This window comes from Grus americana, chromosome 23 (genome assembly GCF_028858705.1).
Source record: "Grus americana isolate bGruAme1 chromosome 23, bGruAme1.mat, whole genome shotgun sequence".
NCBI lineage: Eukaryota > Metazoa > Chordata > Aves > Gruiformes > Gruidae > Grus > Grus americana.
Window position 1 is genome coordinate 693,041 of NC_072874.1, and position 27,952 is coordinate 720,992.

The 27,952-nt window shown below is 53.9% G+C and overlaps 1 protein-coding gene across 2 annotated transcripts; it reads left to right on the top strand.

Moving 5' to 3' along the window:
* Positions 1–7: 7 nt before the first annotated feature.
* RNF19B (ring finger protein 19B) lies at positions 8–27,775 on the top strand. 2 transcript variants are annotated; one of them, XM_054802003.1, is made up of 11 exons: positions 8–239; positions 1,947–2,109; positions 16,132–16,810; positions 21,237–21,442; positions 23,089–23,233; positions 23,699–23,861; positions 24,309–24,423; positions 24,953–25,093; positions 25,407–25,614; positions 26,407–26,538; positions 27,022–27,775. In XM_054802003.1, exons 3-11 carry the CDS (start codon positions 16,248–16,250, stop codon positions 27,488–27,490), a joined length of 2,142 nt encoding a protein of 713 aa, XP_054657978.1. In that variant the 5' UTR covers positions 8–239; positions 1,947–2,109; positions 16,132–16,247; the 3' UTR covers positions 27,491–27,775. The 2 variants fall into 2 exon arrangements, with proteins under 2 accessions (XP_054657978.1, XP_054657977.1); XM_054802002.1 differs by lacking the exons at positions 8–239; positions 1,947–2,109 and adding an exon at positions 2,244–2,334.
* The last annotated feature ends 177 nt before the right edge of the window (positions 27,776–27,952 follow it).

Sequence of the window (27,952 nt, forward strand, 5' to 3'; positions counted from 1 at the left end):
CTAACAATTGAGCTGGGTGGATCCTCGGGCCTGATCCTATCTCAAGGATGTTGTTCTGTGCAGTTGAAAAAATGGCTTGTAACTTCTTTTATCTCTTTTCCTTGCTGAGTGTGTTCCAACGCTTTATATCACCATAGCGATGGTGTCTTTTGCTGCTTTTCTCTCTCCTGTTTCTTCATGCATGATGCTGAAAGCACTGAGCCCCTGTGTGTCCTGACCCCGGTCAGAGCTCCTTTCAGGTATTTAACTTATGTAATTCCTAGCCTTTCCCCCCTCCTTTTGCATCGCTGGTGTGCGGAGGAGCTGATGTTGTTTCCTCCTCTCCTCCTGCAGTAACTGGAAGCCCCATGTTGTGTCTTTTGTTCTGCTTATTTGCTTTCTGCCTCTCGTACCTTGTTGCATCCCTCTCCCTTCCCCTCCACCGGTGCCTCCCTCTAGCTACACAGGGCAAAAAAATCTCTTAACCCAAGAAACGAGAGCATTTCCTGGCCTCCCTTTATCCTGCCTCCACAGGGACTCTGACCTTCTGAGGTGTCTCAGAGGAAGGCTGTTCTTGATGAGCTGATGGAGGGTCGTTGTTTTTCCGCAATGCCCTTGGTACCCCCCTTGCAGCCCTGCTTGTGTCCAGGGCTTTGTTTTAGGCACTGTGGACAGGCACCAGAAAGGGTCAGGCTGCATGTGCCCATTTCCTCCAGAAATGACTGGTTTCTTCAGCATAATTGGGCTCTCTTCTCCGCCATTCAGTCTCTCTGTCCTCTGGCGTTTTTATTACCTCTCTGTACCTCCGATTAGCATTCTCTCCCTTTTGAAGGCAAGCTTGTGCCTCCCTGGTGTTTGTGGTGTTCTTCCCTTGTTTCTTTTGATGATGGATGTTAAACCATGCTTTTCCTCCTTGTTTGGGATTGTGCTCTCTGCTACTTGCCTGCTGTTTTAAAAACCTGTTCTGCCTGCTTCTCCTGGCTTTCTAGTACGTGGGATGGAGAAGTCTTGGCTCCTCTGAGCTGGGCTTATTCCATTTGATCCTCACCTAGGTGTGGAGCGTGAAATGAATTGTTGGGGTGCTGTGGGAAAGGCTGCTGTGGGGAGGCTGGTTAGCTCTGAGCCTACGTCCTTTGTAGTTGGATCTGTTCCGTGACCTGTCTCTGTCACGTTGACCTTGAATGTTTTCCGCAGCACGTGATGCTCTGCAGGTGCTGTAAATTCCTTCTGTCCAACGATTTCACTCCAGCAAGCTGCTTATCAGGCACTCTTTTGAAAACTGTATTCATATTTCATACACACAATTATTCAGCAACTATAAAAGGGGAAAGTTCCTATTTATAGCACAAAGACCAGCATCAAATAGGACACTGAATTCTCACTGATAGAGGAAGTGACCTGTTCTCTAATGCAGCAATATTTCTGCTGAAAAGAAACAGCATCTTGGGGGGGGGGAAGGGGGAAGAGATGAAAAGCCCTGGGCCATCTCTTTCCATTAAAAATGTGCTGCAGTCCTAAAAATATAGTATCTGCCCTTCTCCCTTCCTGATGAAACCATCTGCAAAAGAAAGATTGCAGAAAAGCCTTTCACTGTGGATTTGCGGTTATTAATGAGTCCACTGACTCCTGATGGTCTGGTTTGGAGCTGGTCTTAAGCTTCTGATCGATACCTGTTCTCTGACCTTGGCCTGGGAGCGAGGAGCAGGCACTACAGTGTGTCTGCTGTGGGCAAGTAGCACAAATCCCATGTCAGTAGAGAGTTTGTACAGTCACGGTACCCATGTGCACAGCCCTGAAATGGAAAGAGCATGTTGGGCTGAGGAACAAAGAACTGGCTGAGAGCAATGAATGGAGGGGGTGGAAAGGTGGGAAGAGCGCTGGGGACACGGGTGGTAACTGCTGCGGAGAAGGAGAGCGCCTTTTTGTCTGAGCCTGCTCCCCATGACTGCCTCTGCTCTCCCTTCCAGGTACGTTGAGCCACGGCTTCCCCCAAGGCTGTACTGGTGTCCCTGGCCTTTGCCCGCCGCTGTTCCCTGCTGTCACCCTGTCCTTCCCGCGGTCTCCGGGCTCTTTGGGAAGAGCTGCAGTGGGCGATACCAAGCGAGGCCTTGGGAGGTGGAGGACCAGAGGGTGGGATTCCCCCTCCTGTCACTGTGGCAACCGTTGGGAAGGGAAGCGGCTGGGTGTGATGGGGAGGCTGCGTGGCGTGGAGGGGTGTGATGGGGAGGCTGTGGAGGCAGGGCTGCGCTGACATCACACCGGGGAGGTGGCGCAGAGGGAAGGGGAGTGGGAAAGGGAGAGCCAGGGAGACTGCGGAGGGGCGAGCGCTGCATCGGGAGTGGGCTCCAGGGTGAGGTAAGAGACGCGGCAAGGGTCAGGGTGGGCTCTGCAAGCAGCTGCGGGATCAGAGTCTGCCTCGGCATCTTTCTGGCTAACGTGCTGATGTGGGATGGCTCTCGGGCAGCAGCAATATTATACAACAGCCTGGCACAGCAGGGCTTGGTTCTTGGACAGTGAGACAGGGTCAGAGCCTGGCTGGCTGGTGCAGAAGCTGCAAATGCTTTCCCCCAGGATACCAGTGTGTGTCACTGACACTGCTGGGAAGAGCCAGGAGTACCTGAAATTCCAGGATGGGCTAAAGGGAGAAGGGGACCAGAGTTCCCTTTTGGGATTAGAGCACAAATCATTGATGAAATGAATTAGAAGTTTGGAGACCTGGTCCCCCTGAGCTGCATCTAGCTAATAGGAGTCTGTAAGCGGAGCTGGTGCACTGGGACCGAGCTCAGCAGTGTGCGTTTGGGGTAGGAATCCTAAACTACGCATCTCCAGCAGCCTCGGCACTTACCCTGCCTGTGCAGGAAGCAATAGTTCTGGGGAAGGCAGCCAGGTGCACAATTATTGCCGGGAGTTCTCTGGATGTGGATCTTGGGGATCTCCAGACCTGGAAGGCAAAATAACAGAGTCCTTGAAAACCGCTCTGGATGTCGTATTGCCTTTTAGCGTAACGGTTGCGTAACGGGATCCGATCTGCTAGTGGAGAGAACAAGGGGTGGCGGTCACCTCTGTGCTCCGCAGCATCCCAGTGGTACCGATGTGCTGTGCTGGCGCGTGGCCCTGGGTTGAATTTCATCTCTCTTCCTAATCCAAAAGCTGGGCTCATTCTTTAAAAAGCTGGTGGGTTTACAGCTCCGATTCCACAGCAGGGACTTTACACCTACACACAAGCTAGGCAGCAGTGCCCTGCCGTATGTTAGCAAACTAGAAAGTGAGTTCATTAGCACCCACTCAATCTGTGCTAACCTGCCTTTTGCCCGTCAGGATCCTCAATGTGTATCTGACTGAGGAAAATACACCTGGGGTCAGAGCCTGGTGCTGGTAACCCCTGCGGGTGTCAGAAACCAGTACTGGGGTGGAGATGAAAGAAGCACAAAGCAGAAACTCAGTAGGGCTGAAGAAACCTCGTTTGAAATCCAAGACCAGGGAGAGGCCAGTGCTCCTGTCACAACCGTTTTGTTGAAATAACTTTCACGTTTCTTGTGTTTCGCATGTCATTGAAAGGGCTGGGGGCAGCAGTGGGGCCGTGGAGAAATGCGGCCAGGAATGCTTGAGTGTACGTGAGAGAGCAGAATCGCAGTGAGGAGCGTAAATATGGTGTAATCAGGGAAGGCTATTGCTGCGAGATGCGCGATCCTCCCCCACGAAGGCACAGATGCTGGGTCTATAGGGAGCGTTCGGGAGTGGCCCGGGGGGGCCCTACTGCTGCTTGTTTTATGGTAACTCTGCAAACAGCATCAGCTTGTGCTGCTGTGTGGGACTTCTGTGGGTGCAACGGGTCGGAGGCTTTTAGGAGCAGGCTGTGGCGGTGTCAGCCAGGTGGCTGTGTGGCCAGCTGCGTTTCATGCCGTGACGTGGGCAGGCAGGGGAGGAGAGGACCTGCTAGCAGCCCTCTGTGCCAGCCCTCAGTGCTGCTCAGGGCAGCTGTGGCGGGGGGGAGCCAGCTCTGGATGGGCCCAGGCACTCCCAAATGAGACCTTGCCAGGCACGGCCTGAACCAGGCTCCCGGGAGCAGTTTGGGAAGGGCGCGGGGAGGAGTTAATGCTGCTTTTCTGCAGCTTCAGTCCCTGAGGTTGCAGTTCTGCGTGGCAGCTAGGACTGCTTCTAAGTCATGTTTCAACTTGATTTTTTTCAAGATTATTCAAAATTTAGTGGGCGAGTAGCACCAGGACCTCCTACAAGCAGAAAGGCCGAGTCAACCCTGGTAGTTCTTGACCTCCGCTGCTCAGCTGGCTCTCCTTGCTGTTCTCCCTATACTTGCCTACACTGCAAAAGGGATGGTCATGTGAATATTACACAGCCTGGCATCAGCACATCAGCTGAGTCTCTGACATGCTCCTAGGGCTTTCATGCGGTTCTGTTCCACAGCCGTGCTGTATTACCTGCGCCTCTGGTCCCTACCATAGTCTATCACTGCTAGATATACAGTAATATAAAAATACAATAAATGGGAACTTGTGCTCTGCTGGGTGTTGGTACCCAGCCTGCCACACAAACCCTCCTGGGAAAAGAGGGCTGTGGAGCTGCCAGCCTCTGCAGAGGCTGGGGCACCCGCTGCCCTTGTGCCAGTGCCCAGAGAGGGCCCTGGGAGCTGAGCCAGGTCCTGTGGGACACCTGAATCCTTCCTGTTCCACAGTCCGTCTTAGCCATGGCTCGGCTGCAATGAATGTTTTCCAGTTCCTTTGGCAGGGGTGCACCCAGGCACTTGCAGGCGCCTACCTTGTGTTTGTTTTCACTCCTTATCTGGTACCGCTGAGAGCAGGCAGCGCTGCAGCTGAGTCAAGGAGAGCAGGCTGGGGTGTTCCCATGCTTCCTGGGCCACCCTGGAGTCCCCTCTATCCTCTCCCTAAACCCAGGCTGAAATTTCCTTCTGCTGAGGCAGCCATTTGTTTAATAGCTGAGGTTACTTGAGTAATCAATAGTTCTCTGGTTTCCAACAGAAATATTATCCCTTTAGCTAAATCAGCATTTCTATCTTTGTTATAAACCCGGCCTTATCTCTCAGCTCTGGGGGGATCTAGGTGCGTTCCCAACCTACCTGCGCAGAACCCTGCTCCTTTTTTTTCTTCCTGCCAGTGTCGCTTTTCCCCTTTGAGGTTAAGCAAGAAGGGCTGGAAGCACACGGAGAAATTGCTGGAGCCGTTTGAATCTCTTCAGTCTCAGCCCCTCTCTTGGCTCTGCCCCAACGGCTCATTCTCTGTGCTTGCTTCTCTGAGGCGGGCAGTGAGGACCGAGTCAATGGGATCTTCGTGGCCAAGGGCATTGCTGATATAACTCCCAGTCCATGGGCTCCAGGAGAACTTGGCTCAGCCGCTGCCAGCAGAAGAAAAACTGTTCCCATCACACAGCAGGACCTGTGTCCCAGAGAACCAAGGCTGGAAGACAGGGTGCCCACAGAAAGGCTCCATGGCTGCAAATAAATTTTCCTTGCAAACAGGCAAAGGCACCAACTCCCTGGAGCTGGATTTCAACTGGTTCCATCCCGGGCAGCCAAAGGCTGGGCTGTGGCTCTGGGCTCCAGTTTCCTCTGACTGAAGGAGGCCACAGGGTTTGTTCTGCTGCTGGGGCAGTTGATGAAACACCCTCGCTGTGCATTGTTAGCATCTCTGCACATCTCTGTTATTTCCAAACCAGAAAAGGTCACAGAGACCCAAGAGAAACCCACTTCCCTCCTTCACTGGAGCTCCTCTTTCTGCCTCGCACATGCTTTTGTTGCCATCTCTCACTTGCCAAATGCAGGAACAAACACTGGGGTTTGGCAGAGCTCAAAGCCTTGGCTTGTCGGATGGGAAAGAGGCGTTCTTGGTCCTCAGCCCGGGGACGGGGCTCTGCTCCACGTCCACTGCCAGGTTCTCCAGAAATATTGGTGCTCGTCCCATGCTGAGAACACTGTTCTTACATGTCTGGGGATGGGCAGCACCCCTGGGTGCTGGGCTGTGAATCCTGCAGGAGATCTGTGGAAAATGGGTGGGAATAGCTGGAACAGGACCCAGAGCTATGTGATCCCCAGCATGTTGCTGTGGCTGAGCTGCACGTACAGTGGGAAGCGCAGGAGTCAGCGCTGCCTTGAGAGGCTTTTCCCCAAATATGCATGGCAGCAGGGCTGCAGGGAAGGGCAGAGGGAGGCCGTGGAAAGTCAGGCTGTCTCTGCTTTGTTTAAATAGGGCTGTTATTGCCAACAGTTGCCCCCTGAGAGACTGCAGGGCTTATGCTGGGGAGGAATCCTGTAACTCGGAGACAGCTGCGAGGCACTTGGCAGCTACTGCACTTTTTTGGGTGCTCAGGGGAACTGGTATGGCAGCCTGGATCAGAGAGGGCAGGGCTGGGCAGATGAGAGACGGTCAGAGCTGCTGCCTCGCTGTTAGAAGGATGCTGTGGAACAAACAGCAGCGCCTGATTCCAGAGAAGCATTTGAGGTCTCAGTGTGCACTGATCACCCCAGAAACCTCCTACTCAACTTTCTGCTGTGCACAGTCCAGCCTCCTCAGCACAGGGGCTAGTTTGCTTAAACACTGGCTAAGGCAACCCACAGATGAGATCAGCCCCAGAGAGGGAAGAGGGTTTCTCATGGTGGTGGAGGGGTGAGGGAGAGGAGGGAGGAAGAAGAGGAATTTCCTGGCTGGTAAAGGTGGGCTCTGCTGGAAGAGAAGTTAGAGAGAATGAGCTTGTGGTCATGGCATCGGGCCGGGGGGAGGAATGGGTGGGTCAGCGGCAAACCCGGGCAGGACAAACCCCCTTCACCTTTCCGTGCTGGCCCAGGAACAAAGGACGCACCAAACTACAGCTCCCCTCTCCCCTCGCCCACCTCGTTCTGCTGCAGAGAGAACAAAGCCCTGGGGGAGCAGCCCGGGACTGAACAGGGCTGAGGGCAAGGGGCTTGGCAACCCGGGGTCAGCCTGGGGAAAGAACATCTGAGATGAGGGAACCCTGATCGAGCTGATTTTCAAAGTGAGATGCTCATACATTTCCCACCTGGTTAGTGCTGGCTCAGCCCTCTGGAAAATGACACCCGTTTTCCTTGCTGCGGGGCCAGAGGGCTGTGCTGGGAGTGCTCTGCTGCTCTCCCGTCCCGGCTGCAGGCGGGAGGTGCTGCTGGCAGGGCCTAGAATCACTCTTTCCCCTTTTCACAGCTGTTGCTGGTTATGAAAATGGGAATGTTCCCCAGCCAGTTCTCGGGAGGAACTGCCCTTTCCAGGGCTGACCGCATGGGCCGTTTCTTCCTCTTCCCACCTCCTGACAGCAGTCACAGATTTGGGTACGTTCTAGTCTTGGCGAAGCACTGCCCTTCCCTGCTCCTCTTCCTCACATGGCGCACAGGAGAGGCCCGTGGCCTGGGAAGGGTGGGATGTTTGTTCCTTGGCCTCGGATCAATACCATTCTTGAGCCAATCCTCTTCCCAAGGCACAAAGAAAGAAATGAGAATCACTCTCACCAGTCCTGCTGCGGGGATTTATACCCCAAGCTGTCAGTCTGCAAGTAAACCTTGTTCCTAGCAGAAAGATGCTGACACCAGCTACCGTCCCTTCTCCCCACAGCGCATGATGGAGATCACACTTTGCAGGACAGCGGCACATCGTGGCATCTTGCAGGAAAGCCATTATTTCTTGTCGCATCTGATGCAGAGGCCAAATGAGTGTCCACAGCGTGGACAAGGGAACACAGGGCAAAGCTTAGCACAGACAGGAAGGAAGCAGCAGGGCTTATCGCTACTGGAAGCTGCGGGCATCCGAAGCTGAGCAAGATTTGCAAAGGAGTCCAGCATCTTTGCAGGCAGTGAGACTATGCAGAAGTTACCACCGACTGCAGTTGCAGCAAGGTAGGAAACCCCAGGGTTCAGAGCTTAAGCCAGTTTCTAAGAGAAAAGAGCAGAACTAGCAGGAAAGGGAAATGACTCCACGCCGGCTTACTGGCACCGGCCCTGCAGCAGCCAGCCTTGGCTACGCAGAGGACGCTGACAGCACAGAACCAGGTGGATTCAGGCCACGTCCTACCCAGCAGGTTGAGAGTTCCTTGGAAAGCCCAAATGGTGCAGCCGAGCTAATTCAGAAAGACGTTGTCTGGCCAATGCTAAGGTCAGTCTGAGTAACTCTTTCCACCCTCTCTTCCAGTTTTGTTGTGTGGTGAGGCAGGAAGCTGAAAACTCCCCGGGACCCCAGGCAGAGGTCGGAGAGCAGGCGACCGCCCTGGTTCTGAGTAACCGATGAGTTCCCTGCACTCAGTTCCCTTCCTGACTCCTAATGGCACACAACAACAAAATTTCCTTGCTCTTTATTTCAGAGCTCAGGGAAAATTTCTGCCATCAGCACTGAGTGAAATAAAAAGTTGGTAAATTCAGGAGGAAATGTGGCTTCACACAGCAAGGTGCTAACCTTTGGAATCGTTTTGAGTTGATTAAGCCAAATACGATAACTGGCTTGGAAATATCCCGATGGTTTTATGACCTTTAGTAAAGTCTACTTCTGTACCCAGACAAGGGTCGCCAGACCACTCCAAGACATGACCAGATCCCCATAGGGGGATAAGGAAAGAATTCTCTTCCTGTCCTTCCCCATCTTGTTGTAATTGCCATTGCTCAGTTTTTGTAAAGCACAGGAATTGCCCCCGGCCAGAGCAGCGTGGCTGGAGCGCCGAGTACCCCCCACGGCCTGTTCCCATGAGCCCCACTTGGGTATGAGAACGATCTCTGTGTTACAGCACTTCTGGAGGTGCTGAGGTGGTGTCTTGGAAACTTTGCCTCCGAGACAGAGTGTTACTCGGGGGAAAGAAGTACAACATCTGTGCCCAGGAGCAGTGCAGGGGTTAAGTCCCATGCTAACGTTCTCCCAGATGGTTCTGAAGAGACCTGAGAGATTTGTGTCTCTCCCCATGGTGGCAGTGACCTCCTGGCAAGCGAGGGAGTGTGGATGTTTCTCTTCCACTGCCAAACAGTCCCTTTCCATTTTTCTTATTTTGCTTTCACTGTCCTCAGCCCCAGTGCAGGGCTGTGAAGGTTGGGTGGTGGCTCTAAGAGGGTGTTCCTTCACAGTCACCTACCCGTGGCCGTTGCTGAAGGGGCTCCACATAAGGAGAGACCCTGCTGAGTGGAGTTATGCTCTTGTCCTTGGAAGTTCCACCGAGACCTTTCTCTTCCCAGGTGTTAACTGGTGCTTTGTGGGATGGAGGCTCAAACCTCCTCTGAAGCCAAGGAACCGTAGGGACAGGCTTCAGCCACCACCTGCCCATGACAGCGGGTCCCTCTGGTGCTCAGTTCACTGGAGCCTTCTCCCACTAGCAGGTCACTGCGAGCAAAGGATTATACCCTGGCAACAGGGACACTGCAACATGCAGGCCCCAAAACTGCAGCGCCTGCTCCACTCCACAGCAAAATAGGTCGTGCATCAGCAAATGAAAAAGGACAGATGGTGTCTGCTAATACAGCTTAGTTTATGGCCTGCAGGATTAACTCACTAGTTGTCATGTCTGCAGAAAATAGGAAATGGGTGGGTCGGGTGGAGGAAACGTGTGGTGTGCCCAGCCCTACCTGTGTTTGTAGGATGCACCAGCTGGGAAGGATGTCAGAGATGCTGTGGGGTTTTGAGATGCTGCTGAAGAGCTGCCAGTGCCTCTTTGGGCACTAGAGCTAGTGCCTCATACCAAACCTTCCCATCCAGCTCTGCTTCCCACACTCCCGTTGCAAGGGTCAGCACAGTGGGGAGAAAGATGCTGATCCATGCAGGGACCCCCAGCAGAGACAGGGACACCGTTTGTGGTCTCTGTCCCCGTAACAGCTCTGCTGGAGAAGCCCACAGCTTCCTGTCCTGTGCCAGCTGCAGGACAGCCTCCAGTTCAGCCTTTTGAACTCCCAAGTGCCCACGTGTCTGCAGGAGTGAGACAGAAAGCTGAGGCAGAAGCCTCAGGTCTTTTCAATGCGTTCTCTGTGACACACTGTTCTCCTTTCCTGGAAACCAGGCCAGTGCCTCACTCTGTTCTCCTTGCAGAAATCGAGCCCCATGCCAGTGCTCTAGCTTCTCTGCATCTGCTCTCTTGAGGGCAGAATGAACCCTTCCTCGGTCCTCCTGGAGATTTCACCTTGATCCTTGCTGCCTCTCCTGTGGCCAGGTTTGCTCACATCCTGCAAGATGCTGAGCACCCCAAAAAAAAAGCTGCCATCAGGCAGTGAGGAGAGAGGACAGCCTCCAGAGCCAGCGCTAGGTTCCTGCCCCATCACGCCATCTCCGTGCCTCTTGCTGGTGGCACCTGGCTCTCCCCACTGAGTGCCCAGCCAAGGCCACCCTGGCACAGCGTGCCCTGGACAGGCAGCTGCCTGCTGCCATCAGAGGTGTTTGTCACCCCCACCTTCTTTTAGCCGCAACCAGCTGTCACAGGCACTGGGGTTTTCTCCAGTGACTAATTTGCCTGTGTTTATGCCAACACCAAACACATAATTGTCTGTTTAACAACTCGGGTGAGGAGGGAGTCTGGCTGCTTCCTCATACTGTAGGGATCAGACCAGCACTTTCCTGATGGCAGCTCCCTACTGTGCTAAACCTTCTCAGTTATAAATCCCCTGTCATTAAGGACAGCAGGTCACCAGTAAGAGTGAATCGAGAGCGGGGATCATTGGTACTTGTATCGCCAAAGCTGTACAGTGAGTGTGCAGGACAGCAGGTGTGTAAAGAAATCAGAACAGCCTGTGCTTTCATTACAAAAGGAAATGCTGCTTTTGTAGAGGGGAAAAGCATGTCAGATTACTATTATAAGTTATTGCTTAACGGTCCCTACCTTTGCGTCATTGCTGAAGCAGATGGTAGTTATCGTTGCGTCCCTGTTCGGGGTCTCCTTTCAATGCACGTGTGTCAGCAACGGGGCCGAGCCCGTGGCCCTCCTGGCTGGAGGAGACAGGATGGTGAGCTACGCAAACCTCCAAGTTCTTCCCCCTCAAAATCTCCTCACCTCCCACTCTTTTATCAGCTGCTGACAAGACTTGCCATGTGTGTAGGCGGCTCCCAAGCTTACAAGACGATTCCCCACTCCCCCCCACCTCCATCCATGGAAGCATTCAGAATTTCGAGGAGGGGGAGCGCGGTGTTCCTCCGTCTGCAGGCCTGTTCTGCAAGGGACGCGCGATGCCTTCAGAGAGCTCCATGTGGTATCTCTCTCCCAGGATTTCACATGACAGCATCTTTCCCGGAAAGTCACAGCAGGGAGTGGAAGATTGCTGTGCTGTGCGTGTGGGTGTTAGGAGGGAGCAGAGTGGGACGGGGAGATGGAGGGGAGAGGAGGTGTAACCGCAGAGTAAACCAGAACAATCCTCTTGGAAGAGCCTTGAATTTCTGATCCCAGGGCTCCCATCTCCTGCCTTTTGCTCTTCATTTAAAAGAATGTCAATCCTTGTTAAGTCCAGCAGAGAAAAAGGGAGTCAGGCAGAATCATCTCTTCCGTCCCTGAACACATCTCAGGGGACCACGAGAAGCAAACAGAACATGAACTAACTAGATCAACCCAGAAAGTGTGTGCAGATATGCACACTGGGGAGAGCCCTCCCCAGCCACTGGTGTCTTCCCTGGAGAGACATAAACGGCCGTTAATGACATCTCCGTCTGAGAAATGATCAGAGTGCATGTCATTACAAACCAGTGTTTCCCCAGGGCCCTGGCAGAAAATGACCCCAATGAGATTCAGTTCTTGAATACACAGCTGCTACCTCGTGAATGCAAAGCATCCCTCGCCACAGATCTCAAAGCTCTCAGGGTTAAGCTTCACTGAGCCCCTGTGACAGACCACGACTGCCATCCCTGCTCTGCACACAGGGGAGCTGGGGCGCGAGGAGGAGGAAGGGAAGCCCACGTGCTCCTGGCATGACTTTTCAAGGCAGGGAGCCAGGACAAGAACCCCCCATTGCACTTCTGAGAGGTTTAACAGTACCTTTGTGCTACCGGGGTCTGTCTGTCCGTCTCACCTCCGTCTAGATGCTGTGACTACAGCAACCTCTCAGGTTTGTCTGCAGGGTGTCACAGCACCTACCTGGCTCTGCCCCGTGGCAGATCCTCAGGAGACGGACCCTTGAAACTGTCATCTGCGTTTTGGCACTGGTGAATCCTCATGCATCCGGATCCCTTTAACAGCCCTGGCTGCTCCACCTGAGCAGGGCCAAAGGTCTCAACCTGCCCAGCGAGACTGGAGCTGAGTCATTCCAGAGTGCCTCTGTCTGGCACAACAAGGAAGAATTCCTGGTGTAAAGCTGTTTCCCTCCTTCCCCCATGTCATCCTGTCTGTGGCTATTTCAGAAAGCAGCAGCGTGAGCTGGATTTTCTCTAAACTCCATCTGCTCTGAACACAACCCATGAATGACCACCCATCCCTGCCTGGGTAAAGAGGGAGAAACCCTGCAGAGACCCATGTACTTCTAGAGAAAACAGTCTGTTCCAGGGAGGGGTTCACACCTCGGTGCCAGAATGACCTGGAGGTTTCAGGCAGATTGAATCTTTGTGTGTCCCGAAATAGCTGTTTCAACATCCCCCTGCGTCCTGCGGGCCAGGGACAAGAGCAACAGGCAGTTATTCACCATCGCTGTGCTATCTGAGTAACCAGGAAAGGGAGGGCAGGCAAAGGGGACGTGGTAGGAGCCAGAGTTTCTGTTTTATCGGCTGCAAACCAAAGCCAGCGTGCCTGCCTGCCAGCACCCCATCGCGGCAATATTCCCGGCCACGGCACACCCCAGTCCCTCCATGCAAATACTCCCAGTCTGAGAACTGAGTTTCACAATCTCTTCCCGGCAGCCAGCCTCTGCTTTCACTCTCTGAATTACGAAGGGGAGTTTTCATTACGTCACCAGAGGCTCTTCCTCCTCGAAGCCAGTGACAGAGCTGTCACTCTGCTTTGCGGGGGTTTTTGGGGTGTGGGTGGCTGGGGTATTTCTCTGGAAAGTGGCCCTGTGTCTCCCAAAGGAAGTTCAGCCCAGCCCAGCGTCGCCCGCTGCTCCATCCAGGCTGGGAACGGCACCGTGGTGCCTGGACAAAGCATGCCCCGCACTGCTGCTGGAAGCCTTCCTGGGAGATACGGCACTTTCAGGCGGTTTTAAAAGTCGCCTGTGCCAAATCCTGCCCTGATTTAAGCAGCGGGGTTGGAAGTCAGCAGTCTTCCAGCTTTCTGCCAGCGTAAGCAAGAGCAAATTTGCCTATCAGAGCTGGGATTTGCAGAGCGGTTCACTGAAGTGTTTGAATTCTCTCCCTTTTTGTTTGTTTTTGTTGTTTGTTTTTTTTAATCTTTTCAAATATCCCTTAGATAAACGGTCAGACTGGTGACGGTTTCCCTGCAGCCCCAGGGAGGAGCTGAGCTGATCTCACTCCCAATCCGGTGACTTTCCAACCAGCCTCTTTCCTCCCCTCCCTGGCAGCCCACTTCCGTGCCCTGTCCTTCCCAGCCCCAGCTCCTGGCTGGGTTTGGTTGTTGGTTTTTTTTTTTTTCCCTAGTTTGAATCAAAACAAACTACTGGGTTCAAACTGCTCCCTAGTCAGGAACGTGCTGAGCAGGAGCCTCTGCTCCTGGCAAGGGCTATGGAAACTCACCACGGAGAAACACCTCAGCCACGGAGAACTTGTTTTCAAGTAGATGGTATGTCTGGACCACGGCAGGGTCAGGACAGTTGGAAGTCTATCTCCGAGCTCCATAAAAGCACTGAATTCCCTTAAACATATAAAGACCGGCAAGAGGTCTGCACAGCTTGGGAGCAGGGCAGATGGCTCTGAAGTCAGCGTGAGCCCCTTGGATTTACCCTGGTCTCCCCCAGCTTTGTTTGTATCATGATTCCTCATATAAGGGAATGAAGAGTCATTTCTGCCCCATCAGCACGTTGCGAGCTGATGCCTTTCCCAGGGACTCCAGATGGTTTTGCTCTCTGTCTCTCTGCGTCTGCGCTACTGGAAATTCAGGCCTGTCTCACATTAGCTTTTGAGATGAAACCTTCCCACAATTAGTTACAGTCTGTGCTCTTGCGCCGCAAAGGACGTAGGGCTGAGCTGTCAGAGCGCTGTCTGGGAGATCCGTCCCACACACAAGTCCTGTTCAGGTTTCTCTATTTCAGTCAGGAGTGTAATTTTTCTAGCGAAATCATCAAACCAAGACAGTCTCTGCTGCAGATGGGTAGCGACAGCCATTTAAAGATGCCTCATACCTTGCCCATTTCAGACAGGAATAGCTAATTTCAATATAATCTTGTTTTATACTGGTACAACATTTCTCCTTTCTTTCTCTGGCCTTCCTTTCCCACTAGTGAAATTGGGAGAGGATCCTTTTGTGTGTCGGTGCATTCCAGGGGCTCCAAACGAAAGGTGTCAGAGAAATGCTAAGCATCTTCACGCCAGCCCCTGCCCATGACCTGCCAGGGACCGGAGCTCAGCAACTCACACCGCTCAGGGGCAACGCGCTCCGCAGACACCCTTGTAGCATCCCTGCCTCTCATGGAGCAGAACTGTTTGGCTCCCTTGCTAAATTAGCGTGCTGATAACAGGGGTCTTGATCCCAGGCGGGAATTTAACACTCTGAGGCCAATTCTAAGCATGGGCCAAAACTTAGAGCTGGGCCAAAGCTGTGTGTGTGTTGTGGCAGGAATGCTGGAGCACAGCAGAGGTGAGGGAGAGCTGATAAATGTCTGGGGAACGTAAGCTCTAGGGAAGGACTCGGGTGCAGCAGGCATCTTGGGATAAGCACTAAGTGAGGGTGTATGGCAGGCACAGAATTAATGAAGAAAAGCATAGGGAAGGTAATGAGAGCTGAAGGGTGTTTGGAGAGGAGGAAGCTTCATTTGGGTGCTCTTACACAGGTGATTTACTCCTCTGTGCCTTCATTCACCCATCCATCAAATGGGGAGGTGTCATCATTATCTCTGCTGTACCGACAGGCACGGGGTCTTTGCCTACAGCAAGTCAGGCAGTGCGAGCACAGAGATCCAGGTGCTTTCAGCTGTCAGCCTGGGTTGGGTTTGCTAAACCTTGTTCTCCACCCCAGAGGCACTGAGCAGGGCCCTCCGCAGCCGGGAAGGAGCCTGGTAATAACTATGCAAATAGGCTTTGCTGAGAGAAATGATTTCAGGAATGGCGATAGCTGGAAGACAGCGATGAAGCCACACTTGTCTTGTCACATGAATAACCACAGCCTGTCCAGTCAGGAGCTGAGAGTCTACAGGGAAAGCAGCCCCTTCTGTGCCGATTTAACGTGCACTTCATAGACAGAGCAGATCTTTCTGCTTCGCCTCCCCTGCATAGTAAGAGGCAGTGTCCTTCCCGTGAGCTTATCTGCCTTTCAACAGGAGATGAGGTTGGCAGACCCCCGTGGGCATGGGGGAACCCTGGACGGAAATGGAGGCTTTTAAATTTCTGCATGACTGCAGCGAGAACGTGGGTTGTAGTGTCAGTGCCTCTGTACGAAAGAGGCCAGACCCCGCACTCGGGGAAGGGTTCATGGGTGAGTAAATCTCCACGACTCTTCACACGTATTACAAAGGAGGGCGACGCAGCGAGGGACAAGACCCCCAAGCAGGATGAATGCACTCAGAGGGGACTCCTGTGGGTATAGACCCCCCTCTCCACCAAGAGACACCTTAAAAAGCAAACTGCCCAGGGGGGAACAGCCCCCCCGGCCCAGGAGAGCACCAGGCCCTTTCACGACCCTCCGTTAATGCCAGGCCCGGGACGGAGAGGAGCCCCGGGCTGGGCGAGGCCAGCAGGCCGGGATGGCCCACTCCGGGTGGGCAGCAATGCTTCGGGCAAGCCCTGCGGCCCGTTCGGTGCTGAGGAGAGCCAGGCTTTGCAGAGGGGAGCGCAGCGGTACCACGCTACCCCACGCCGCCGAGGTAGTTCAGAGCCACTTGGAGCACCGCTGCCCGGGAACGGGAACGGGAACGGGAACGGGAACGGGAACGGGAACGGGAACGGGAACGGGAACGGGAACGGGAACGGGAACGGGGCCCACAGCCTTCAGGCCTGCCTGGGGGCGCTGCCCGCAACCAAAATGGCGGCACCGGCGGCAGCGCCCTCTGACGGGCGGGGCGGGGCGCCTGCGCAGTGGGCGGGGCGGGCGCGGTGCCGCACTCACTCGGCCCCGGGGCCGCTGTCGTTGCAGCGCGGCGGAGGTAGCGCTCGGTGGGACGCGGCGCTCGGAGCCCCCTCAGCCCTCGGGACGACCCTCGCGATTTGAACGCCGTCGACTGGTAACCAACCGCTCCGGTGCCGGCAGCCATGGGCTCTGAGCGGGACTCCGAGTCGCCGCGGTCCTCCTCCATCCACTCGGCCGCCGCCAAGTGCCCGAAGCCCGGCCGCCGCCGCCGCCTCTCCTTCCAGAGCGTCTTCTCCGCCGCCGCCGCCTCCGCCGCGGGCGGCCGCCGCCGCGCCAAGGCCGAACCGCCTCCCGCCGCTCCGCCGCCGCCTCCCGCCGCCCCGCCGGCCCCGCCGCCGCCCCCGCCGCCCGCCGAGGAGGCTCCGGTGGTCCCGGAGGGTGGCGGCGAGGAGGAGTTGGAGTGCCCGCTGTGCCTGGTGCGGCAGCCGGCGGAGAACGCCCCGCGGCTGCTGTCGTGCCCGCACCGGTCGTGCGGGGCCTGCCTGCGGCAGTACCTCCGCATCGAGATCACCGAGTCCCGCGTCAACATCTGCTGCCCCGAGTGCAGCGAGCGCCTCAACCCCGCCGACATCCGCCGCCTCCTCCGCGATTCCCCGCACCTCGTCGCCAAGTACGAGGAGTTCATGCTGCGCCGCTGCCTCGCCGCTGACCCCGACTGCCGCTGGTGCCCGGCCCCCGACTGCGGGTGAGTGACGGCGGGGCGCGGTGTCCCGGGGGGTGCTGCCCCCTCCGGCCTGGGGCGGCCTGGGGAGGGGGGGCCGCTGTCCCCGGGGGGTGCTGCCCCGGCCATCCGGCCTGGGGTGGCTCAGGGAAGGGGGACCCCCACCCTGGTGGGGTGCTGCTTGTCCCCAGCACGTCCTGGGGGTGGCATCCTGCCTGGGATGGGCCTGGACCCACGGTCCTGCTGGGGTGCTGCCTGTCCCCACCTGGGTCCCAGGGCAGCGCAGGGAGGGGTGGCTCACCCCCAGTGGGGTGCTGCTGCTGATACACGCTTCTGGTCCTACTGAGTTCCACGAAGAACCCTCGTTGCAGGTGTTCTTTGCTCGCCTGTCAGCGGTCTCTTCAGGACCATTGATGGGCCTTGCGTACCAAAATGACACTCCGTCTATCCCTACCACCTTGCTGGGACTTGACCTTGAGGATTGTGGAAGTACAGACAAATCAAGTATGAGTGATAGGACTTGAAGGGGGTTTTAGCTGAGCCATTGTTTCCCTAATTTAAAAGAAAGCTGTTTTTCTGCACAAATAGGAAGCATGGAGTTTCCCGGCCACATGTGTCACTGCGAACTGTGGGGACAGTGCATGGGGACACCCTGCAGCTTCCACGCTGGGGAAGAAGGAACCGTAAACGGTCACTTTTTCCCAGTGAGGATGTGAGTGCATGGCACAGAGGAGTGATGTTGACTCATTATCCATTGCCTAAGTGAGGAAATGTCTGTCTGTCCAGAAGTCAGCCCAGCCAGGCTCGATGACTTTATAGTTTTCTGTGTGTTGCTTTCATTTTCTCTTCTCTTTTCCTTCAAATGAACTCTGTTAGGTTTCTATTTGAGCGTAAGCCAAAGCTGCCTGGAAAAGGGCTTTGTTCAGGAAACTTAGAGAAGTGCTGTGAAGTTTAGCTAGAACTCAGCTTGGATTGCAATTCTGGGTAGCAAGAAGATGAAAGGAAAATCTGACTTGTAGTCACAATGGAAAGCGTGGTGGGAGGGAGGGTTGTGAAGATTTAATCAGAGCGTTGTAATAGCCTTCCTATGCAAATTGGTTAGCCTGGCTCGGGTTACCCACTTCACAGCCTTGTATAAGGGCTTGTTTCTTCAGAGGGCGATGTTAATAGCGAACAACAGCTTTGCTCCTTTCTGAAGCAAAATCAAGTGCTGGATCCTGATATTTCAGTAGCACTGGGGATAGGATCAGGGAGATAGAGCAGGTTATGCTGTCTGCAGAGCAATACCGGAGGGAATGTCCCTGCTGTTAACCAGCTAGAGAAAATCCTGTTCCTGCTTACCGAATCTCAGCTCTTTGGCTGCTGTGATATTTATCCGTGCTCAGGATAAGGTGTAAATGCAACGTACGTCACCCAGGCTGTCTGGTCGGAAGGAGCCGGTCCCAGCATGGCCTGGAGGGCGTTGCCTCTTTGATAGTAACCCAGCCTGAGTCTGATCCAACCATTGCTTTGGGGAGTTTGGGCACACCGGTGTCACACACAGCTCTTCGTGCGAGCAGCTGCCTCCTCCCCGATTAGCTGGTTAGCAGGGTGAGCCAGGTGACATGCACGGGCGTCCTCCTCTGAGCTGCCTGGCAGAAGCAAGAAGTGACCCTGGGGCTGTCGGAGACCGGGCAGCTCTCATGGAGCAGAGCTGCTAGTGCGTCTGGAGCACTCGAACAAAGGCTGTTGGAATCAGTCCTCCGGCAGGGAGAGGAATTAGTCACCCTATTCATTCTTCCTAGCCAGCTTGTGTCGCTGTGCTGATGTAAAGTCAGGGTATGAATTATTTACGGTGGGCTTTCCCACCGTAGTAATGCCAGTGAACCGAGCAGGAGCATAGGGCTGGGGGCACGGCGATGCTCGGCACTGGGTGTCACCCGCCGCCGAGGTGATGGCAGTGAGGGGCTGCTGGGCGGTGGCGGATGAAACCCCAGGCGTGTGGCACGCAGCATCCTGTGCCTTCCACGCGTACCGCAGTCTTTCGTAAATGAAAGAGCTGGGCTGTGCTGCCGGGGAGGAGGAGGAGGACCAACACACCACCAGTGCGCGTTGCCATGGAAACACTGGTCAATTGATGCGCCATCAATCGCAATACAAATCATTTTCTGTGTTTGCAGCTTTGTGGTGGTTTTTTTTTTTTCCTCGCTACAGTCAGGTGGCATCGCTGTCTAGTATTCGTCACACTGCATCTCTCCTAGGAGTTTGGGAGAATAACAGAACCTTTAAAGAAACGGAGCTGTGTAGGCTGAGCTCGGTGAATGAGGCTGGAGGCAACTGATGAGGCTCTGACTCCTGCGGAGCAGCAGGAGGGGGAGCGGGGGGAACTCGTGGCCATCCAAGGAGTGGGCTGGAAGCAGAGCTGTGCAATTCCCGGGGTCTCAGGAAGACGCTGTCGTTGCTGCCTGGGGAAAAGTCAGAGTTTCCCTTTTTGTCTGCTGGGGTTGAGCCTGGAAGCGGCTGTTTAATGCAGTGATGTGTCTGAGGTTGGGTGAAGAGGGGGCATGCATTGGTCCAGATCCTGCCGGCTAATCCTAGGCACGTCGCTTCAACAGCCTCTGTCTAGTCGACCTTGAATTCGGAGATGTGTTATTCTTTCCCTGATAGACAGCTCTGTAGTTTGTTTCCCCACAAACTTGGGGGGCTTGTTCATTATATTTGCCACTTCAGCTCTAGGAATAAAATATAAATGGTGGGAATTTTCATTTCTCATAGGATTTGCTCCAGTGTCTAAAAAAAACCCCACCCCTGCATCTCTAATGAGGGGTTAATTTGGAGCATGGGATTGCTTAATATATTACACTGAGCTTTCCCAGCCTGCTGTTAGGGTTTGAAATAGCAGCATGTCATAACACAGCTGGTCAGATGAAGCTTTTGTTTTTGCCAGGGCGAGGTCTTCGGCTGTATGATAGTAGCAGGGTAAGGATGCTTAGTGGAATCTTCCCTAGACAAGATGCATAGGAGTCAATGTGGGTCAAGTTTGTCCCCCCCAAGCCCCCAGGCCATCTGTATCCCATCTCTCCTCCAATACTGGCTTCACGTGCAGGAGCGTGCAGCCGTTGATGCACGCGGAGACTCTGTAGTCGTGCCTGCCAGCCCTGTGCTCGGCACAGAGATGCTGTTTCTTTGGCGATTATGTCGTACCCGGGCAGGATGAAGTTGCTCGAACTCCCACGGGATATGAATCATTGTGGTATGACACATTCAGTGGTTCTCACGCTGCTGCCTCTGAGAAGAGGCAATACAACTTGAGCTACACAAGCTCTAAATATAAAACCTTAAATAGGAGTTATTCTTCTCTGACCGCTAACAGAAATACTGAGGATGATCAACAAAAATACCCTTTGCCATACTGGTGTCGCAGAAATGGAAGGCACTTCTGGAATTGCTCAGTTCAGCCCTTGCCAGTGGAAACAACCTCATCCTTGATGACCCTAAGTCAGCTTTCCTACAGCGGCGCTTGGTGACGGTGCTTAGGCTTGTGTACACAGCACGCTTCCTTCTGGAAGCATCACACTGCTACCAGAAAAAGTGAGCTGGTTGAGCATCCCGACTCTGCCCTCCTTCTCTTGCACGTTCAGTTGTTTTTACTCAAGTTTGGGCTTACTCCGGAGGCAGAGCATTGTTCTTCACTGCTTGTTAAAAAAGGAAATTCTGTGGAGATCAAGAAGAGCTTGCTTCTTGAGACAGGTGCACGTGCAAACCCCTGTTTTTCCCCTTTTTGTAGAATAATTCAGTTGATAGAAGTGCCCAGGACAACCTCAGCTTTCCTAGACTCCTCTGGGCTGTATTACATCCACCCCTGTGCCTGTCCTAGGGAAGCGAGGTGTGTGTGTTTAGCCACGGGTGCCTGGAGAGAGCAGCACGAGCCTGTCCTGGCAGCCCGAATCGGCGGCAGCAGCAAGCTGTTAGCAGGGAGTACTGGGCAAGACAAAGCTGCTCTGTCTGAATTGACAGTGAGAACTGCCAGCAGTTATTGAGGAGAGAATTCAGTGTTGTAAGCTGTCTGTATAAAAGGTATCTGCCCCAAGTAACCCAATTAGCACTACTTAATTTCAGGCCCTGCAGTGCAAGCCACAGGACTGGAGAGAGCAGGAATTTGTCTAGCGTGCAGGCTGCTGCTGTGCAGACAGCGATCAGAACGGAGCTGAAAGAAGTGAGATGGGAGCGGTGGGCTGACTGCCTGCTTTGCTGACCTGCCCCGCGGGGCAACGGTGCCGCAGGCTCCAGGGGTGAAAGGACGCGTCGCTCGGCGTAGCCTGAGGTCTCTCAACCAGCTGCTTTGAGCAGAACAGCTCAGGCAGCGATAGCCTCCTGGGCCGCCCCTGGGCGGGCTGGATTAAAAGGATCACCGGACTGTCGCTTGATGACTTTGTCTTTTGCTAATTCACCCGGTGTCTTCCTTCTCCAGTTACGCGGTTATTGCCTACGGCTGTGCCAGCTGCCCCAAGCTGACCTGCGAGAGGGACGGCTGCCAGACGGAGTTCTGCTATCACTGCAAACAGATATGGCATCCCAACCAAACCTGCGACATGGCCCGCCAGCAAAGGGCACAGACGCTCCGAGTACGAACCAAGCACACGTCGGGCCTCAGTTACGGACAGGAATCCGGGCCGGGTATGGATTCACGTGGGTTTTTTGGTTACTTGGTGCTGTGGTTCTGCCTGTGAAGCTGAGAACGAGCCACCTGTGTGCCAAACCCCCTCCTGTGGAAGCAGGGGGGTGTTAGTGCCCTGTGAGGAACACTGCTGAGGGTCTCCAGCAGCCACGGGTGAGGACAGCTGTGAAACTCAGAGTCGTTTCCCCTTCTCGTGCATGTTAGAACAAATCTGGCGGGCTTCTCCAAGAATGCAGAACAGATCAGTAGGTGACGACGTGCTTTAAGTCCTTCCGCGTCACGGCAGCTCCCCTCATCCGCCCCAGCTAGGCTTGTGGCTGTTTTGATCTTGGATGTTCTTGCTTCTTGCTGATCTAAACCCTGAACAAATAGGCACTTTTTAGCCTTGCAACTTCAAATTTGTCTGCTGCGGTAGTAAAAAGTAGCATTCATGCCTAGCTGAGTGTGGGGAGCCTCGCTCTGTGCACTGTTAGGTGTTAGTAATGTCAGGTACAGAAAAAATGCCAACCCACAGACTCCTACGCTGCCTGGTAGGAGCTACTGTGTCTACTGAGTTAGTGTTCATTAAAAATAACTGTATTGACTCTGGAAGTGGGCAGTAAGGCCATTTCATGAAGTCCTGCCCTACCCCCAAACAAAACACCCTACTTTTCCTTCTGTATCAGGAGTTAAAATGTTAATACACATCCTTCTAACGGAGCCATCGTGGGTGGTTCAGAGGTGGCTTAGTGGTACGTCGAGATTCAATATGCCCCAGTGAGAGGGCCCTGATAATGGTCAGCACAGATGCTACCACGGCCTGTGATACATACCAGCAAGCAAAAATAGTTTCTGAGTTTTTTCACCCTTTTAAAGGAGATCCCTGCCAGGAAGAGCTTAGCACTTAGCCACTGAAAGGGAGGTTCTTGAGACAGTGGTTTTTCCCCACCCCATTCTTGCTGGATTCAGTTTAGTGATTAATAAGGTGCGAGCAGATCTCAGCAGCTGGATTTCATATTGTCAAGTGGTGCAGAAGCTGCCAGCAAAGCCCTGAACCACCGCACAGCCATTGCGTAACTGCGATCAGATGACGCTTGACTTAAGGAAGAGATGAAGGACCTTTATCCTGCTCTGCCAGCAGCAAACTGGGGACTGGACAGCCTCCGCGCCGGACTGCCGTGTGCGGCTGCAGACCTGGTTCCCCTTTTGGCTGCTTCTGAAGGGCAGGGTTGGAGTTTCTCCGATGCCTTGTTCTCCCAAGTGTTCTGTCATTCTTGGCCCGTGAATCACCTTAGTGGAGCAATTTAGCAATGGTTTGTTCTTACGCTGTTGCCTTGGCTAGCACAGGGCAGGTAGGACTTGTTCCCAGCATTTAAGCATGTTCTGGAATACATCCTGTTCGAGGCTAGAATGGGCTTTTAAAGCGAGTGTTGTTCTTGGTCCTGCTGTTCAGGCAAATGGCTTTGGTGGCATCTGCCTCATCAACGTTATCTTCTTGCTCTGAAGATAAACTAAAGATACAACCATCCCCGCTTTATCTGCGATTAGTGAAGGTGTTCTGCCCCCACAAAAACCAAGGGTTTCAATCCATAACGAGAACCCCCTCATTGATTCTTCATACTCACAGCACAGAGTCCAACTCGATCCCGTGCTTTTTCCCCCGTAGCTGATGACATCAAGCCATGTCCGCGTTGCAGTGCTTACATCATCAAGATGAACGATGGGAGCTGCAACCACATGACGTGTGCAGTGTGTGGCTGTGAGTTCTGCTGGCTCTGTATGAAGGAGATCTCGGATCTGCATTACCTCAGGTGAGGAGGGGAGCGGCACGCCTGGATTCCTGCCGGTGGGATGGGACGCGCTTCTCTGAGGCTGGTTGGAGGAGTTCACTTTGTGTGTTGGCCTTTCATCCTCCTGCCTCTCCAGTTAGTCAGCAGAATTTCAAATTTTTCTTCTTTCTGCCCCAGAGCTGAACTTTCTTCCCAATTTACAGTATGAGGATGCTCTTCCACACCAAGAAAAGCTCCTCCTGATACAGTTGTGTTTGAGAGCTCTTGGCATACTGGGTGCTAAACATAGGCCTGGTAGTGTGATAATCACCTTGATGAGCAAATTAATCTTGATGGGGGGGAAAAAGAGGGAAACCTTTTTTGTGCTGTCTACACAAACTTGTTCCTAAGTTTCGGGGTTTGTTCACGTGGAAACTGAACTTGGGGTTCTCAGGAATGCTTGGGAACTGCTGCGGTGCTGATGTCATTTCTCTTCCTTTCATTAAGCCCCTCCGGCTGTACATTCTGGGGCAAAAAGCCATGGAGTCGTAAAAAGAAGATTCTCTGGCAGCTTGGCACATTGATCGGTGCTCCTGTAGGCATTTCCCTCATCGCCGGCATAGCCATTCCTGCTATGGTCATTGGCATCCCTGTGTACGTTGGGAGGAAGGTAAGTGTGGAGAGCAGAAGGCTGGTGCTGAAGGGTTTGGGGCGTTCTCTGTACTCGAGAAATTTAGAGCTGATACGAAGGGCGGATCTTGTCATAGAACCAAAATTCAGCTGTCTCTTCTAAACCTTGTCTTATCTTTTGGGCTTTGTGTGGGGAAAGGGAAGGCTGCCGCCCCAAACTGCGTGATGATGTTGTGTGTCTGTACTGATAAAGAGGTGTTGAGAGGGAAGAAATGGCATGTCAGCACTATATTTGTAGCTGCTTCTTTTTCATAAACACAGACCCACTTGCTAGATCTGATCTGCGAGGAGATCAGTGGTCAAGATGAGGTTCTTTAAGGGCTAATGCAGCTGACAAGGCTGTAAAATCACAAGATTATTAATGTCTTCTGCTGGTGGTGGCTCACGACCAGGCTCTGTTCTCACCTGGTGCTTCTCCTTCCATCAGATCCACAGCAGGTATGAGGGAAAGAAAACCTCTAAGCACAAGAGGAACTTGGCCATTACTGGTGGGGTCACCTTGTCTGTCATTGCCTCTCCAGTCATCGCTGCTGTCAGTGTTGGTAAGTGGGCACAGTCCCTTTCCCTTCTGGTGGGCCAGTAGTCACTGAGACAGATGGGTAGCCCAGCCCTGTGAGGTGGGGGGTGGCCAAAGGACACTTTGCAGGCTGCTGCTGTGTGTTCTTCTGGGCACATCCCTCCGTTTCACATCCAGGCTGCACGTTCTCATGGGCTTGAGTTGGCCTGGAGCCACCACTGGGCTTGTCTGGAGCACCAGTTGCCTGTGCCACAGCCCATGGTGGAGTCCTTGACGCACGGAGCTGTCTCTTATCAGCCACCAAACCGGTCCATGGGTGGCTTGGGGGTCCAGCTGAGGCTGGCTGTGCTCTTGGGGTTCCCTCATTCTGCACTGCAGCAGCACAAGCCAAGGGCTCCTCCGCTGTCTCTCTGCAAAGTTGTGAACAAGAACCTGTCTGTGTTAAAAGCAGCACAAATATAACTGAAAGAGTCCCTACCCCAATGAGTCCTTTCTGTCTGGCCAAGCCAGGTCAGCCTTAAGCTCCTCTTAACTCAGCGCGTCCTACCCTCCAGGTATCGGAGTCCCCATCATGCTGGCTTACGTCTATGGTGTTGTGCCGATCTCGCTGTGCCGAGGCGGTGGCTGTGGAGTTAGCACCGCCAACGGAAAGGGTGTGAAAATTGAGTTTGATGAAGATGATGGACCGATCACAGGTAATGTGATAACTGGGGAAGGGGGTGAAGCGAGTCCGTGTCATTGCCTCTTGTAATGAAACGGTCGGGGGCCTTAAAAGCTCCCAAATCTGAACGTCTCTCTTTACCTGGGTTTGGCTAGAAGCAGTTATTTGCTTCAGTCTTCTGCTGGTGATCGGCTGTGTAGCTCTCAAAGCAAACTCTCAGCTCTTCCTTGCCCTGGATGAGGCAGGGAGGCAGTCTGAGACGAAACACATGCTGTCTGACCCCCGGCGCCATCGCAGCCGGACAGTTCCCTTGCTGATTCCAGTTCCTGTGCTGTCCTTCCCCACAGTGGCTGATGCGTGGCGAGCCCTGAAGAACCCCAGCATTGGCGAAAGCAGCATTGAGGGGTTGACCAGTGTGCTGAGCACCAGCGGCAGCCCCACCGATGGGCTCAGCGTGATGCAGGGCAACTACAGCGAGACGGCCAGCTTCGCCGCCCTCTCGGGCGGTACCCTGAGTGGCGGTGTCCTCTTGGGAGGCAAGGGGAAGTACAGCAGGTAACTGAACTCATGGGCACGGCAAGACACAGGGGTAGAGGCTCCCAAGGCCGGTGTTGGTTGAGGAGGCTTATTTTGGGGAGCTCTTCAGGACTGTGAGCGGTCCTTCTTCGACCTGGGAGTTGCGTCCTAGTATTTTTACTTCTTGGTCTGTTGTAGCATAACCAGTCTCAGCAGACCAGGCTGCTTCTGGAGTCAGCACTAGGCTGGTTCTTGCAAGGAGAACAAAAGATAAACACGTTTCTGTCCCTGCTGAGCTCCTTGAAACTGCAGAGCTGATGCTTCAGATTAATTGGGAACAGTGCAGAGATGCTCCGTGGCCTGCTTAAAGATCTTCTAGTCCTCTTATCCCAGCCTAAAAGTTTTGATGTTTCCTGTTCCCTAATGGCCTATAGCAAGCAGGGTCACTGCTTTCCAAGTCAGGAGGTTACATCACAGTTTTCCTCTAAACTTGCCTGTGAGTCAGTTTGCTGGATAATTAGAGACACGTGTTGATATGGCAGCCAGGATATAATCATGGCTGTGCGCTAGATCTGGAAATCTGTTCTTCGTGGGAATTGCGTGAGTCATAGATATAAACACAACTTTACCTTCGTCATGGAAAACAGAATGGGTTTACCTGAATGGAGCCAAAAATGAGACTAAATGGGAGGAACCATTGGGGTTAAACTCTGTCATGCCAACCTGCGCCAGCACAGAGGGCCTCTTGCTTTCCCATGAGGAACAGTGACGCCTTGGTGCCCCTCGGGGACCATCTCAGGCATTTCTGAGGAATCCTCCTTTCTTCTGCAGGCTGGAAGTTCAGGCAGATGTCCAGAAGGAGATTTTCCCCAAAGACTCAGTCAGCTTGGGGGCTATCAGCGACAACGCCAGCACTCGAGCCATGGCTGGTTCCATCATCAGCTCCTACAACCCCCAGGACAGGTAGGAGGACATGCGATGGTGAGAAGAGTGTTGGTAGTGGGTGTCCTGGAAAAATCTGTGCTCTGCGAGGTGCTGCTGTGGGGGAGGATGACTGTAGTTGCAGCAGCCCGCTCTTCTGTAGCAGGGGAGTGGATTGATCCTTTTACTCGCACAGAAGGAGGACTGGGGACAATTTGGGAGCAGCCTCCATGGGTGATGTGGACGCTGAGGAGGGGAGCTGCAGCCCAAGACCCTCAAGGTCTGTTCCTGGCTGCTCACGGGGACTCTGGTGCTTTCCCAGTTCGGTTCCTGGCTCAGCCTGGGGATGATGTGGGCTGCTGTCAGGAGGACTCGAGGAGAGCACCGAGTGGTGGTGTTCCCCAGATGCCGTGGGGTGATGAGCAGCATCTTGCTCATATTTGGGAAGCGTGATGCAGTGCACGGTGGTGACCCAGTTGAACCCAGTGGCTGTGCCCAGTAATGTAAGGGCGTTTGTTTCTGCAGGGAGTGCAATAACATGGAGATCCAGGTGGACATTGAAGCCAAACCAAGTCACTACCAGCTGGCCAGTGGCAGCAGTACGGAGGACTCTCTGCATGTCCACACCCAAATGGCAGAGAATGAGGAAGAGGAGGAGGAGGAAGAGGAGGATGGTGAGCAGGAGCAGACGTGCAAACACCAAAGCTGTGAGCAAAAGGACTGCATTGCCAGCAAAACCTGGGACATCACCCTGGCCCAGCCTGAGAGCATACGGAGCGACCTGGAGAGCTCCGACAGTCAGTCGGACGACGTGCCAGACATTACCTCGGATGAGTGCGACTCCCCCCACTCTCAGACTGCAGCAGCCTGCCCGCAGACCCCCAAAGCTAGAGGTGCCGAGAGCCCAAGTGCCCACCTGAGCCACTGTGCCCAAGCCGAGGGCTGCAGGCTGGATGAGATAGTCAAACTGGAGTGCATCGAAGCCAGAGTATGAACTGGCCTCCTCCTGAAAAGCACACTCGCTGTCGTTGCATCTTTTGGGGCAGGGTTGTGTCCGTGTTGGCTTCTGTTTGCGATTCTCCAGGCGGCTCCCCAGCCTTGCCTCGGGGAGTTGCTGTTTCTTACATGACAAAAAAGAAAAAGGAAAAAAAAAAAAAATCCCCCGCCCTCTTTTGTTTTAATTTATTGGTTCAAGCTCTGTGAGATGTGTAAGAGTGTAAATATGTACGTGTGTCTGTATGTCTGCAAACATCCTAAGGGACTATTTGAATAAAGACTCTGGTTGTCATTTGACTTGCATCCAGCTCGTCCTTTCCAGAGATGTACGGTGAAACCCTCTGGCTGCCTTTGCCCTGTGCTCGAGCATTTGTAAACACTGCCCTAGCCCATGGCATGGGGAAAAGGGGGGCATCTCCTCTTCTGCCTCTAGAAAGCGTGGTGTGACAGCCTTGGTCTG

Coding starts and splice junctions, on each gene's coding strand:
- RNF19B (XM_054802003.1), top strand. CDS start 16,248: ATGGGCTCTGAGCGGGACTCCGAGTCGCCGCGGTCCTCCTCCATCCAC. Junction 23,862..24,308: donor CTGTGTACGTTGGGAGGAAG/GTAAGTGTGGAG, acceptor TCCTTCCATCAG/ATCCACAGCAGGTATGAGGG. Junction 25,615..26,406: donor GGCAAGGGGAAGTACAGCAG/GTAACTGAACTC, acceptor TTTCTTCTGCAG/GCTGGAAGTTCAGGCAGATG.